This window comes from Pseudorasbora parva, chromosome 9, assembly GCF_024679245.1.
Source record: "Pseudorasbora parva isolate DD20220531a chromosome 9, ASM2467924v1, whole genome shotgun sequence".
Lineage (NCBI taxonomy): Eukaryota > Metazoa > Chordata > Actinopteri > Cypriniformes > Gobionidae > Pseudorasbora > Pseudorasbora parva.
Genome location: NC_090180.1, coordinates 33,660,400 through 33,676,832, shown reverse-complemented (window position 1 = coordinate 33,676,832; position 16,433 = coordinate 33,660,400). Strand labels below are relative to the sequence as shown.

Genomic DNA, 16,433 nt, shown 5'->3' with positions numbered 1-16,433 from the left:
ATATAACATAATTAGGGTCACTTCAACCCGCGGACATGAAAAACAGCCCGCGGCAACGGTGTTAAAGTAGCCCAATTCCACGGGAAAACCGCAGACTTGGCAACACTGAAATCAATGGCACTGAAATATTTTAAGTCATGAAATATTAAAGTTGTTAATACTGAAGAACTTTGAGACGTCAGAAGGCATCAAAAGTTGAATTTCCAGTTGAATTTAGGTAAACCACATTTGTTGTGTTGAGCTTTTTCAATTACTTTTGTTTGCAATGGGGGTTAAATAATTTTGATTACAGCTGTACTCCGCTAGTTTGACAAGCCAGACCCACATCAAGATGTTTGGTCTGGAAACTCACCATAGACAGGGCTCAATCCGAGGGGCGGGATAAACTGTTGTCTTTCAAACTCCCTCTGCACGCGATAAGCGATTAGCGCTACCACCAACCAGAGCAACGAAGGTGAAACAGAGCTTGTTGATAGATTAAACATTCGCCGTATCCGGTCGGCTAAACTCATAACACATCTTCCCTTTTTAAGAATGACTTCAGTGCTGTTCTTTGTTCTTTTCTCAGAGAAAAGCTTAACTCCAAGTCTTCCAGAGTCGCGGTCAAAGCTGATTCGAAAGACCGCCGCCGTTCGCCAGTTTCTGTGTTTACTAGAAGCACGCAAACGCAACTCGGCAATCATCATTATGGCCCCGCCAACCGACTCTATACACGATGTGATTGGCCCGGCAAGAGTTAGGCGAATACAGCTCAGAAGGGTATGGAGAGTTGCTAGACGACACTCGCGGGCAGATTAGATTTGCTGCCGCTAGGGTGCGTCTAGATTTCTAGGCTAGTACTCCGCACCTCCCCTGACGTACTCTCACACACACCACACTTTGAAAATCCTTGCTCTTAATCACAGACAAGTGAAATCCAAAAATGTATTAGCCAATAGACTTTTAGTCGCATAGTGTAAACTTTTGTTATGTACGAGTGGTTTACTTGTATTAGAGAGGGTTGTAGGAGAAAGATGTTTTGATTGAGTTTATGGAAAGTATTGTTTGGATTATTTTCTGCATACCGAATACTAACAATGCCTTTCTAACTTCTTTACTCCACACAGTTCAAATTTATACAGTAATTATAATTCACATATTCAGTGAATCCATAAAGGTTCATCTGTAAAGGCAGGAATATTCCCACAATTTTACAAGTGAATAAACCACTCCCGACGCACTGTGAAACACATTAAAGAAGAAATTAGTCCAGGTCAAACAAATACTGAGGATATACGATTGCAAACATGGAATTGGATGTTGTAAAAGAGGTGTATGACAACATGAGCCAAGCAAGAATGAGGATACAGAGGAACAAAGAGGTTGGTGTTCATTCTTGATTCTTCAATGACTGCTGAGGAACCGGAGCCATAACAGATGATCAAATAAAGAATACAGAAACAGATTATCATGAGACAATTGACTTTAAATTATCTTAAATTATGGGATGGAGGAAGGGGGTCACTTTCATAAAAATGTTCTGCTTAATTTGACTTAAATACATCTTCATTTTAGACCTGGAGGAATTCAAAGAAAAAAGTCGAGAGCTGAATGAAGTGGAGAAACATGAATTTGTCACCGGAGTGTATTCTTCAAATAGCTCACAGATTGAAAATCATCCTGGAGGAGATGTTTTCACCTCCCCTCAGTGTGGAAAGAGTTTCAGAGTAGAAGGAAACCTGAAGACTCACATGAGAGTTCACACTGCAGAGAAGCCATTCAAATGCAATCAGTGCGGGAAGGGTTTTAAATATAAAGGACATGTTCACATTCATATGAGAATTCACACCGGAGAGATGCCTTTCAAATGCCATCAATGTAGGAAGTGCTTGAATGAAAAAGGAATCTTTAAGTCTCACTGCACGCTTCACACTGGAGAGAAGCCTTTCAAATGTGAGCAGTGTGGAAAGACATTCACAAGCAACAAAGGCCTTAAGATACACAAACAAAATTACACTGCTGAACGGGAAAGGCCTTAAAGTTGCCATCAATGTGGAAAGAGTTTCTCAGTGGAAATACACCTTAAAAATCACTTACTAATTCACACTGGAGAGAGACCTTTCACATGCCATGAGTGTGGAAAGAGTGTCAAACGTAAAGGGTAACTTCAGAGTCACCTAAAAATTAGTCACCTAAAAATTCAAAAATTCATAAAGAGTCTCAAAAGTCACATGGTCTCTCATTTTGGAGAAAGTCAGTTTAAAGGGGTCATATAATGGTACATGCACTTTTTCAAGGCTGATTGTATGGAAATGTGTGTTGGCAGTGTCTGTACACAACCATCCTATAATGATAAAAATCCATCAAGTGTTTTTTTTTTTTTTAAATCTCCTTATATGTTTTCTCTCAAATTGAGACGTTCGACCGTGTGACGTCACATGGTTGGACGCCCCTCCCACGATTGTTGATTGACAAGCAGCGTAGGTCAATCACAGACCTACCCTGAGCGAGCTCAAGCTGTCATCATCATAGTCAGCCATCGTTGATATGCTGGAGCAGAATGGCATCCAAGCGATCGTCATTCTGATGTTCCTAAATCAAAACATTCTCACACCCAACTCGTCACATATGGACGCTTTACCCGGACCCCTTGTCGTCACTTTTCTACGAACTGGGCGTACCTTTATCGTCAATTTTCGACGCGCTGGGTGCTCCATTCATTTCATTTCATGAGAAACCTTTGGCGTCATACACAGACACATTTAATTCTTTGCGTTTGTAAAAGCAGACAGGATTTTATTAATATTTAAAGGCTACTTTTATATTTTGGAGCAACTAACCCAACTCCTACCCTAAACCTACCCACATCTTAACAATATAAAACACATACCTGGCTAATAAATGTACAGTCATAAGTATTTATTGCAAAATCTGACCAAAACAGTATAAAAGTATTAGCTCATGTTGCATTCCAAGTCTTCTGAAGTCCTACGATGTCTTCATGTGAAGAACAGAGTTGATCTTGATGTTTTAATCGCTGAAATGATGATCCCGCTGCCCCGTGAACGAACTCATTCATTTCTCATTCAAATAATTCAAAAGACTCTTAAACATGATGCAATCGGTCACAAGACACAGGAGAGCCAATGACATTTTACAATCAATGCTGATGTAATGACGCAATTGGTCACAACACATATGAGAGCCAATGCAATTTCACTATGAAATCTGAAGTACGGGCGGCAATATTTGAAATTTGATGTGTTTGTTCATGATCTTCGGCGGATGGAGATGCTGATCGCTTTTGGGGATTTTCTTCATGCAAATCAATCGTTTGGCCTCGGAAAACTTGGATTATTTAACTTTTTTGAATAACTCGTGGATGCAGACGTATGTTATATATCCTGTGTTTTATATCATGTTCACACAAATGGGTAGGTTTAGGGATGGGGCGGGGTTGGGTTACATGTTAAAATATGTCTAAATTGCGTAAATAAAATAAATGTTAATGAAATCATGTTAAAATGTGTCTAAATAGCGTAAATAAAATAAATGTAAATGAAATCATGTTAAAATGTGTCTAAATAGCGTAAATAAAATAAATGTAAATGAAATGCTTGCTGATTTAATTGAGAAGCACACTCCAACATGTCATAATGGCAAAATTATAAACCAATAAATAATTTCAATAAATAAATCAAAAAATAAATTTCACCATGACGATAATATTCCCATTCCCATTGCGTCTGTGTATGGCGCCAAAGGTTTCTCATTTAAATGAATGGAGCACCCAGCGCGTCGAAAATTGACGATAAAGGTATGCCCAGTTCGTTGAAAAGTGACGACAAGGGGTCCTGGTCAAGCGTCCATATGTGACGAGTTGGGTGTGAGAATGTGTTGCCTAAGTCCGAACTGCTGAAGACGCAGTGGCTGATTTTTGTTTTCGTCAATGCTTTTATGTTTGCGCGAACCGCAAAGCATTTCTCACTAGACTGCTTTATATCCAAGGGTCAATATAAAGCAGGTTTTGCTAAGAAGCTGCTCCTGAATAAAGGATTCAGATCTGTCGTGTTCCTGCTGCCCCTCCAGAAGAAGTGAGGGTAGTTTGAAACCTTGTGCACCCTTCGCGATGAATGCAGCTAAAGTGGGTAAGTTACATTACAGCATGCTTTCAATGCATGCCGTTTTCATAATCCCACGTTTATAATGAACAACGCGTTATGCTTATTATGTTATTACAAACTGTGTACGCTGGATTTAAAGCTAACGTGGACGTGGTAACACTAAGCTTAATTATGTAGATGGTTTATAGCGTGTCTTTTACTGTCAAAAAAATTGTGTTGTAACAGTTATTACAATGCATAGATAACATTACGCATCTGACAAACCGGCATTAACAGAAAAAAAAAGTTTTTATTGGCATTAGCTGTAAAATCAATCTCAATTAACTTAACACAGCAGTAAACACATAGCATTCGCGCTAACATTACCCTGCTAGTACATAAAGACAGATCAAAGTGAAATTACAATTAAATTAATTAATTAAAATTCATAAAGTTGCACAGATGTGTCCTCAGAGACTTCCATCGCCATTCTTTCACCTCTATTGTTGTCAATAGGGTCTGGCTGCAGACTTGCACTCTCAGAACTTGCACGCTCAGTCAACTGCACTTCTGCTGCAAGTGACGGCTGCCCAATAGCGTCTCCGGCTGATGCCACGTGCTCCGCTGCCCCATCATAGATATTTATAATAAAGACCTTTATTATGTGTATTATTATCTATGTGCCCAATAACGTCTGCGACCGCTCAATCTCCCAATATAACCATATTGGGAGATTGAGCGGTCGCAGAAGTTATTGGGTCATTACCGTAAGTATGTATATGTTAATATGTTAAAATATTATAACTATTTGAATATTGTATTTGTACACTTAATAAATTGTTAATAAAATTGACATTTACAGCAACTCAAATTGCATCAGTTTATTTGTAGGCCTGAAACACTCCTGTAAATAACTGAAGCCTTTGCGCCTCGATCGCCCCCAGGTTGCCGATCCCAGTATAGCAGCCCCTAAACTAAACATTTTCTTACAATACTAATGAGAATTTTGAATTAAAGTATATTTCAAAGTTTTCATTTAGACACTAAAGAATCTCATTAACTTGCATAAAAATGGCATGACCCATTTAACTGGGATCAGTGTTGTGAAAAATATAGACTGAAGATTTCCACGACTGGACTATTTATAGAATAAAAAAAGGCAATTGTGACTTCACAAAATTCTGACCAGAAAAAAAGTCAGAATTGTGAGATAAAAAGTCGCAGTTCTGACTTCAATCGCAATTCTTATTTTATGTCATGCAATTCTGACTTTATATTTTGCAGTTTTGACTTTATATCACGCAATTCTGACTTTCTATCACACAATTTTGACTTTATTCTCACAATTCTGACTTTATATCACACAATTCTGACTTTATATCTCATAATTCTGACTTTATATCACACAATTCTGACCTTATATCACATAATTCTGACTTTATATCACATAATTCTGACTTTATATCACACAATTCTGACTTTATATCTCACAATTCTGACTTTATATCTCACAATTCTGACTTTATATTACACAATTCTGACTTTATATCACACAATCCTGACTTTATATCACACAATTCTGACTTGATATCTCACAATTCTGACTTTATATCTCACAATTCTGACTTTATATCACACAATCCTGACTTTATAACTCACAATTCTGACTTTATATCACACAATCCTGACTTTATATCACACAATTCTGACTTTATATCACACAATTCTGACTTTATATCTCACAATTCTGACTTTATAACTCACAATTCTGACTTTATATCACACAATCCTGACTTTATATCACACAATTCTGACTTTATATCACACAATTCTGACTTTATATCTCACAATTCAGACTTTATATCACACAATTCAGACTTTATATCTCATAATTCTGACTTTATATCTTACAATTCTGACTTTATATCTCACAATTCTGACTTTATATCACACAATTCTGACTTTATATCTCACAATTCTGACTTTATATCTCACAATTCTGACTTTATATCACACAATCCTGACTTTATATCTCACAATTCTGACTTTATATCACACAATCCTGACTTTATATCACACAATCCTGACTTTATATCTTACAATTCTGACTTTATATCTCACAATTCAGACTTTATATCTCATAATTCTGACTTTATATCACACAATTTTGACTTTATATCTCATAATTCAGACTTTATATCTCACAATTCTGACTTTATATCTCACATTTCAGACTTTATATCACACAATTCTGACTTTATATCTCACAATTCAGACTTTATATCTCACAATTCTGACTTTATATCTCACAATTCTGACTTTATATCTCACAATTCAGACTTTATATCTCACAATTCTGACTTTATATCTCACAATTCTGACTTTATATCTCACAATTCAGACTTTATATCTCACAATTCTGACTTTATATCACACAATTCTGACTTTATATCTCACAATTCTGACTTTATATCTCATAATTCAGACTTTATATCTCACAATTCTGACTTTATATCTCACATTTCAGACTTTATATCACACAATTCTGACTTTATATCTCACAATTCAGACTTTATATCTCATAATTCAGACTTTATATCTCACAATTCTGACTGTATATCTCACAATTCTGACTTTATATCTCACAATTCTGACTTTATATCACACAATTCTGACTTTATATCTCACAATTCTGACTTTATATCTCACAATTCTGACTTTATATCTCACAATTCTGACTTTATATCACACAATTCTGACTTTATATCTCATAATTCTGACTTTATATCACACAATTCTGACTTTATATCACACAATTCTGACTTTATATCTCACAATTCTGACTTTATATCTCACAATTCAGACTTTATATCACACAATTCTGACTTTATATCTCACAATTCAGACTTTATATCTCATAATTCAGACTTTTTATCTCACAATTCTGACTTTATATCTCACAATTCTGACTTTATATCTCACAATTCAGACTTTATATCTCACAATTCTGACTTTATATCACACAATTCTGACTTTATATCTCACAATTCTGACTTTATATCTCACAATTCTGACTTTATATCACACAATTCTGACTTTATTTCTCATAATTCTGACTTTATATCACACAATTCTGACTTTATATCACACAATTCTGACTTTATATCTCACAATTCTGACTTTATATCTCACAATTCTGACTTTATATCACACAATTCTGACTTTATATCTCACAATTCTGACCTTATATCACACAATTCTGACTTTATATCTCACAATTCTGACTTTATATCTCATAATTCAGACTTTTTATCTCACAATTCTGACTTTATATCTCACAATTCTGACTTTATATCTCACAATTCATACTTTATATCTCACAATTCTGACTTTATATCACACAATTCTGACTTTATATCTCACAATTCTGACTTTATATCTCACAATTCTGACTTTATATCTCACAATTCTGACTTTATATCACACAATTCTGACTTTATTTCTCATAATTCTGACTTTATATCACACAATTCTGACTTTATATCACACAATTCTGACTTTATATCTCACAATTCTGACTTTATATCTCACAATTCTGACTTTATATCTCACAATTCTGACTTTATATCTCACAATTCTGACTTTATATCACACAATTCTGACTTTATATCTCATAATTCTGACTTTATATCACACAATTCTGACTTTATATCACACAATTCTGACTTTATATCTCACAATTCTGACTTTATATCTCACAATTCTGACTTTATATCACACAATTCTGACTTTATATCTCACAATTCTGACCTTATATAACATAATTCTGACTTTATATCTCACAATTCTGACTTTATATCTCACAATTCAGACTTTATATCACACAATTCAGACTTTATATCTCATAATTCTGACTTTATATCACACAATTCTGACTTTATATCTCATAATTCTGACTTTATATCACACAATTCTGACTTTATATCTCATAATTCTGACTTTATATCACACAATCCTGACTTTATATCACACAATTCTGACTTTATATCTCACAATTCAGACTTTTTATCACACAATTCAGACTTTATATCTCATAATTCTGACTTTATATCACACAATTCTGACTTTATATCTCATAATTCTGACTTTATATCACACAATTCTGACTTTATATCTCATAATTCTGACTTTATATCACACAATCCTGACTTTATATCACACAATTCTGACTTTATATCTCACAATCCTGACTTTATATCACACAATTCTGACTTTATATCTCATAATTCTGACTTTATATCACACAATCCTGACTTTATATCACACAATTCTGACTTTATATCACACAATTCTGACTTTATATCTCATAATTCTGACTTTATATCACACAATCCTGACTTTATATCACACAATTCTGACTTTATATCTCACAATCCTGACTTTATATCACACAATTCTGACTTTATATCTCATAATTCTGACTTTATATCACACAATCCTGACTTTATATCACACAATTCTGACTTTATATCACACAATTCTGACATTATTCTCACAATTCTGACTTTATATCACACAATTCTGACTTTATATCTCACAATTCTGACTTTATTCTCACAATTCTGACTTTATTCTCACAATTCTGACTTTATTTCTCATAATTCTGACTTTATATCACACAATTCTGACTTTATATCACACAATTCTGACTTTATATCTCACAATTCTGACTTTATATCTCACAATTCTGACTTTATATCTCACAATTCTGACTTTATATCTCACAATTCTGACTTTATATCACACAATTCTGACTTTATATCTCATAATTCTGACTTTATATCACACAATTCTGACTTTATATCACACAATTCTGACTTTATATCTCACAATTCTGACTTTATATCTCACAATTCTGACTTTATATCACACAATTCTGACTTTATATCTCACAATTCTGACCTTATATAACATAATTCTGACTTTATATCTCACAATTCTGACTTTATATCTCACAATTCAGACTTTATATCACACAATTCAGACTTTATATCTCATAATTCTGACTTTATATCACACAATTCTGACTTTATATCTCATAATTCTGACTTTATATCACACAATTCTGACTTTATATCTCATAATTCTGACTTTATATCACACAATCCTGACTTTATATCACACAATTCTGACTTTATATCTCACAATTCAGACTTTTTATCACACAATTCAGACTTTATATCTCATAATTCTGACTTTATATCACACAATTCTGACTTTATATCTCATAATTCTGACTTTATATCACACAATTCTGACTTTATATCTCATAATTCTGACTTTATATCACACAATCCTGACTTTATATCACACAATTCTGACTTTATATCTCACAATCCTGACTTTATATCACACAATTCTGACTTTATATCTCATAATTCTGACTTTATATCACACAATCCTGACTTTATATCACACAATTCTGACTTTATATCACACAATTCTGACATTATTCTCACAATTCTGACTTTATATCACACAATTCTGACTTTATATCTCACAATTCTGACTTTATTCTCACAATTCTGACTTTATTCTCACAATTCTGACTTTATATCTCACAATTCTGACTTTATATCACACAATTCTGACTTTATATCACACAATTCTGTCTTTATATCACACAATTCGGACTTTATATCTCACAATTCTGACTTTATATCACACAATTCGGACTTTATATCACACAATTCTGACTTTATATCTTGCAATTCTGACTTTATATCTCACAATTCTGACTTTATATCTCATAATTCTGAAGTTATATCACACAATTTCAACTATATTATGCAATTCTGACTTCATATCACACAATTCTGACTTTATATCTCACAATTCTGACTTTATATCTTGCAATTCTGACTTTATATCTCACAATTCTGACTTTATATCTTGCAATTCTGACTTTATATTGCACAATTCTGACTTTATAGCACACAATTCTGACTTAACCTGCAATTCTGAGTTTATAACACAGAATTCTGAGAAAAAAAGTTGCAATATGTAAACTCCAATTAAAATAAAATAAAAACTCATAGAGATAAAAAGTCGCAATTATCTTTTAAAATGTTTTATTCTGTGGTGAAACTAAGCTTCCATACTCACGCCATCCCTAAAATACTGTAAAATTGACTTTCAGATGAACATGGAGATTTTTTCAGAAAAATAATCCAATCTCTGTGTGAACATATAATGCAAGTGTATAGGTCCCCCAAAGTTGATGCTTCATAATCCACATACATTCAACAAAGGTGATAAACACAAGCCCGAATCAATGGTAAAATAAACACTAATATTTTAAACTATAAACCAACACCTCCATTTGCGTTCATCACACTTAAGAACAAGGTTTTATTAATGTATTTGTTAATCTTTGTAAACATTAGTTAATATAAACACAACTGTTGTCAAACATGCTTTGTTCATGTTAGTTCACAGTGCATTAACTAATGTTAACAATACTCCAATAAAGTATTAGTTAATGTTGAAATGAACAACAATGATAAATAAATGCTTTACAAGTGCATTTCATTATTAGCTCATGTTTACTAATGAACCTTACTGTAAAGTGTTACCCTGTTGTGTTCTCTGTTTGTGTTCCACAGAAGAAAGTAATTTATATCTGGAAAGGCAAGAGGGTGAGTAAATCATGATAGAATTAAATTTTTTGGGTGGCATATCACTTTAAAGAACAGTCCTGTGATTTGAGTAACAGCAGAGATGTGCAGCTTTAGTGTTGAAATGTAAACACTGCCTGCAACCTGAAAATAAATCAATAAAACATAATCGTTTCCATTTGTACACTTCATTTTTCAAAGTGGTTCTTACAGGTTGCCATGGAAGGAAAGTACCTGAACAGACATTCAGTACTGCAAACTGGAAAACAAAACAAAATCTTCCATTTATGTCTGTGCAGTACGCACGAGATTGAGTGTGTGTGTGTGGTTCAGTGACTTCAACAATATATAAATATATAGATAAGTATAAATAATCAGAGCCCTTAAAAGTTGTTTGTCTCACTATAGTGTGTAAATGTATTCTGTACATCAATGCACCCTTTGTATATATTATAACAGACTGAAAAAATAATTTGTATTTGACAGCCGCTCACTGTCTGTTCTGTGTCAGCTGAATCCATTAGTCCACAGAAGAATACAAATCACACATCCAAGCCCAATTCTCAACAAACTTGTAGATATTTTTTTGTAGACGTAAATATTCCTTTACATCCCAAAACCCGAAGCTACATGACTGTGAAAATGCAGCCGCCTCTCCTTCACCGTTATCTCTTTATATAAAAACAGCATTTAAGAAGAAAACATAAGGATACACAAATGCCTTTGAGCTGTAAGACTAAAATCAGAGTTTTCCAATCCCAAATATGAATCGACCTGCACTTTGATCAAAGTGAGAAATCAGATGAAATGAAGCAGATGTTGTGAGGACTGATTCTGTAAGTATACTGAACGTCATTACTCGAGACATTAAGAAAGACTTGCATTGAGAAACCATAGACATTTTAAAGTGTTTTTTGTTTTGTTTGTGTTTAGCTATGAAGTATAAACAGTTCAGATTTTTTCCCCTCTAGAAAACAACTAGGCAATTGAAGTTTTCACGTAAAAAAGTTAATAAAATACTAAATATATAGATATCTGAAATGCAATACATTATAAAGACTTTTTTGGTTTATGTCGTCAGTAGTAGAATACAGTAAATCACAGGAAAAATTAAAAAGCATTACTGTTCATACAGATATATTGAGATTTATTTTCCGTTAAAATTATTCCTTTGAGTCTGTGTACACGATACATACACATACATAAATATACAAAATACTGTACACGTTTAATTCCAGAAGGTTTATCATTTGACCAAAAACAGTCCCTCATCATCCTGGCTTTCTGCTCATTAGAGGAAATCGGTTGATCAATACTGGTCCAGGCCACGCCCTCTTCATGACATCACATCTTCTGTGAGCCAATCATGACTTTGGAGACAAAATTGACGATGGCGCTGGCGGGCTGCTCAGGGTCATGCTCAGCAAACAGGTGGCACACGTTCTCCATGCCGCTGCCTGATTTCCGTGCCACGAATCCAAAGATCCTGCCGTGGAAGGAAATAATTCAGAAAGGCTAGAGGACAGACCACCTAAATAGTCCCATAATAAATGTCAACTGAATTTCCAAACAGTTCTGGGTTACACCTAAAACATAGTCACATGAACGCCGTACTCACTTTGCTGAGGTGCAGCCGTCTCTTTTCCATCTGTAAATAAACACAGAGAAACAATGAAAATGCTTAAAGAAACACCAGATCACTGTGAATCATATGAAAGTGTCCTGGTCGAGCAGGACAGACTCACTTCCTGTCCTGGGGGTCCAGAGCACAGAATATGACTGTGCTGACAGCATAGTGTCTTCTGAAAAACAGTCTAGAAAGACAATGGGTTTCATCAGCTCCATCGACATGCATGAATATTATTCACAAGTTCTGAAACCCGCACAAATCACAGCAACATTTAGTACACATTTACACTGTATGCAGAAGCTGAGGGCGGCTTTATGTCACAGTAATTGACACCCATCCGTCAAGACCATGTTAATTGATTGGATGTAAAATAGAATAATGTTTTAACACATTACTAGATATGGTATACAGCAGGGCAAAAAAGTATTTAGTCAGCCACCAATTGTGCAAGTTCTCCCACTTAAAAAGATGAGAGAAGCCTGTAATTCTCATCATAGGTACACTTAAACTATGAGAGACAGAATGAAAAAAAAAATCCAGAAAATGACATAGTTTTTAAAGAATTTATTTGAAAATTATGGTGGAAAATAGGTATGTGGTCAACAACAAAAGTTAATCTCAATACTTTGTTATATACCCTTTGTTGGCAATGACAGAGGTCAAATGTTTTCTGAAAGTCGACACAAGGTTTTTACACACTTTTGCCGGTAGTTTGGCCCATTCCTCCATGCAGATCTCCTCTAGAGCAGTGATGTTTTGGGGGCTGTCGCTGGGCAACACTCCCTCCAAAGACTTTCTATGTGGCTGAGATCTGGAGACTGGCAAGGCCACTCTAGGACCTTGAAATGCTTCTTAAGAAGCCTCTCCTTCATTGCCTGGGCGGTGTGTTTAGGATCACTGTCATACTGAAAGACCAAGCCATGTTTTATCTTCAATGCCCTTGCTAATGGACGGAGATTTTTACTCAAAATCTCACAATACATGGCCCTATTTATTCTTTCCTTTACACGGATCAGTCGTCATGGTTCCTTTGCAGAAAAACAGCCCCAAAGCATGATGTTTCCACCCCTATGCTTCACAGTAGGTATGGTGCAACTCAGCATTCTTTCTCCTCCAAACACGACAAGTTGAGTTTTTACCAAAAAGTTTATTTTGGTTTCATCTGATCATATGACATTCTCCCAATCCTATTCTAGATCATCTCTAGCAAACTTCAGACGTGCCCGGACATGTACTGGCTTAAGCAGGGCAACAAGTCTGGCAATGCTTGATTTAAGTCCCTGGCGCTCTCTGCAGGTCATTCACTAGGTCCCCCTGTGTGGTTCTGGGATTTTTGCTCACCATTCTTGTGATCATTTTGACCCCACGGGGTGAGATCCTTCATAGAGCCCCAGGTCGAGGGAGATTATCAGTGGTCTTGTATGTCTTCCATTTTCTAATAATTGCTCCCACAGTTGATTTCTTCACACCAAGCTGCTTACCAATTGCAGATTCGGTCTTCCCAGCTGGGTGCAGGTCAATAATTTTGTTTCTTGTGTCCTTTGACAGCTCTTTGGTCTTGGCCATAGTGGAGTTTGGAGTCTGACTGTTTGAGGTTGTGGACAGTTGTCTTTTTATACTGATTACAAGTTCAAACAGGTGCCATTAATACAGGTAATGAGTGGAGGACAGATGAGCCGCTTAAAGAAAGTTACAGATCTGTGAGAGCCATAAATCTTGCTTTTTTGTAGGTGACCAAATACTTATGTTCCACCATAATTTGCAAATAAATTATTTAATAATAATAATAATAATAATAATAATAATAATGCGTTCAATTTATATAGCGCTTTTCAAGGCACTCAAAGCGCTTTACATTGAAGGGGGGAATCTCCTCAACCACCACCAATGTGCAGCATCCACCTGGATGATGCGACGGCAGCCATATTGCGCCAGAACGCTCACCACACACCAGCTGATTGGTGGAGAGGAGACCAAGTGATTAAGCCAATCAGGAGAGGGGGATGATTAGGAGGCCATGATGGACAGGGGCCAATGGGCAAATTTGGCCAGGATGCCGGGGTTACACCCCTACTCTTTTTCCGAAAGACATCCTGGGATTTTTAACGACCACAGAGAGTCAGGACCTCGGTTTAACGTCTCATCCGAAGGACGGTGCTCTTTGTCAGTATAGTGTCCCCATCACTATAATGGGGTGTTAGGACACACACAGACCACAGGGTGAGCGCCCCCTGCTGGCCTCACTAATAGGGCTGGGCGATATGGAGCAAAAAATATATCTCGATATATTTTGCTATATCTCGATATACGATATATATCTCGATATCTTTACAGGAAAAATAACCCCCTGAAAACTACAGCAAAAACAAATATGCCAAATACCACAAATTCTTTTCTTTTTTTATTGAAGTGCAAAGAGGTAGTCAGTTCATGTAGGAACAAAGTGCTTTTGCGACATTTAAAAAAAAAAAAAACTCCCTGATTACATAAATAATAATAATTTAACTGTAAAAGAAAATAAATAATATTGCCTTCTTTTCATTTATTTCATGCTTTCAAAAGATGAATCAAAGACTCCCTTTTTTACACTTAACAGTAAAACAGTAAGCATTTTGCAGAAAGATGGGGGCATGACTGAGATATAAATAAACTGATTTTGTCATAACACCATTTCCTGTTAATTTTTATCAAAATTCAAACAGTGATGTTTGTCATGAGTTTGACCAAATTCAAACTCATCATGCGGATCATGTAGGCTACACATGAGCTGAATTTCACTTCTTTTCCAGTTACAGAACGAAATATGAATGTCAGAAGGTAGGCTATATGATAACATGATACAGTACAATTTACAGAAGAGCACTGTGTCTCAGGACACCCGGGATGAAGCGTTTTTCCCTCTTGGTTAAAACGTGAATAGACCTGTTCATCATAATCCCGTGATAAAGCTGACAAAATAATCATAGTAATGATATTGCAATACTTTTTAAATGTTTTCAAATGATATGCGATCATTTTGACATTTTAACCGAAAACCATGCGATCAGTTAGACACAAATCATAAACTGGCATGATTGCGACTGAGAGTGCGTCTCGCACCAGTGTCAATCACCTGACTGTGGGTGAAACGTGCGCTTTGAACTATGATGAACCTTAATATTTCTTTATAAATTTAAGCAAGCAGTTGTGTTAGAAGGAAAACGTGATCTCTTAACTGAGTCCTGAACAACGCGCGCGCTTGTCAACATGATAACTAATCCTCACCTGGTTGCGGACGCAGCCGTGTGCACTGAGACGACACGCGAGGGGAGGGGGAACAAAAGCAATGAGGCGGGAGGCGCGCGAGCGGGAGCGAACACAGCACATGGAAGCAAAGTGGCGGAATCAGAATTTAATATAAACAATATATCGATATATACGATATGTCCAAATCCATATCGAGCTGAAAAAATATCTCGATATATTTTAAATATCGAGATATCGCCCACCCCTACTCACTAACACCTCTACCAGCAGCTACCTGGTTTTCCCAGTTGGTCTCCCATCCAGGTACTGACCAGGCTCAGCCCTGCTTAGCTTCAGTGGGAAACCAGTCTTGAGCTACAGGGTGATATGGCTGCTTTAAAAATCAGACAATGTGATTTTCTGGATTTTTCCCCCTCATTCGGTCTCTCATAGTTTAAGTGTACCTATGATGAACATTACAGGCCTCTCTCCTCTTTTTAAGTGGGAGAACTTGCACAATTGGTGGCTGACTAAATACTTGTTTGCCCCACTGTATGTGTACTTGTCAAACAGAACATAACTTAGCACAACAAGCGTATATCAACTGCAGCAAGTGTTTGTTTATTTATATGACCTTCTCAAACTTCGCCCCCCACTATACTCAAGCCATCAGTGCTGGGGATGTTTGTTTTTGAGATGTTTTAATACCCATCTTAAACCATGAGAAGTGCTGCAAGAGTCAAAGAAACTGATGCACAAGAACACAGACCATCCATTAAGAAACTGTGCATATGAGCTGCAGATCATGGCACTTGCAAC

General features: G+C 35.7%; 1 protein-coding gene across 2 annotated transcripts in view; it reads right to left on the bottom strand.

Annotated features, from left to right (window-relative positions):
• Positions 1-11,899: 11,899 nt before the first annotated feature.
• LOC137088920 (tensin-3-like) overlaps positions 11,900-16,433 on the bottom strand; it is a 53,860-nt gene continuing 49,326 nt past the window's right edge. For both annotated transcript variants that reach the window (XM_067452298.1, XM_067452299.1), the window contains 3 exons: positions 12,505-12,573; positions 12,378-12,407; positions 11,900-12,245 (listed from right to left, as the gene is read on the bottom strand). In XM_067452298.1, coding sequence (XP_067308399.1) covers positions 12,104-12,245; positions 12,378-12,407; positions 12,505-12,573 — 241 coding nt within the window. In that variant the 3' untranslated portion in view covers positions 11,900-12,103. The remainder of the gene's footprint in view (positions 12,246-12,377; positions 12,408-12,504; positions 12,574-16,433) is intronic.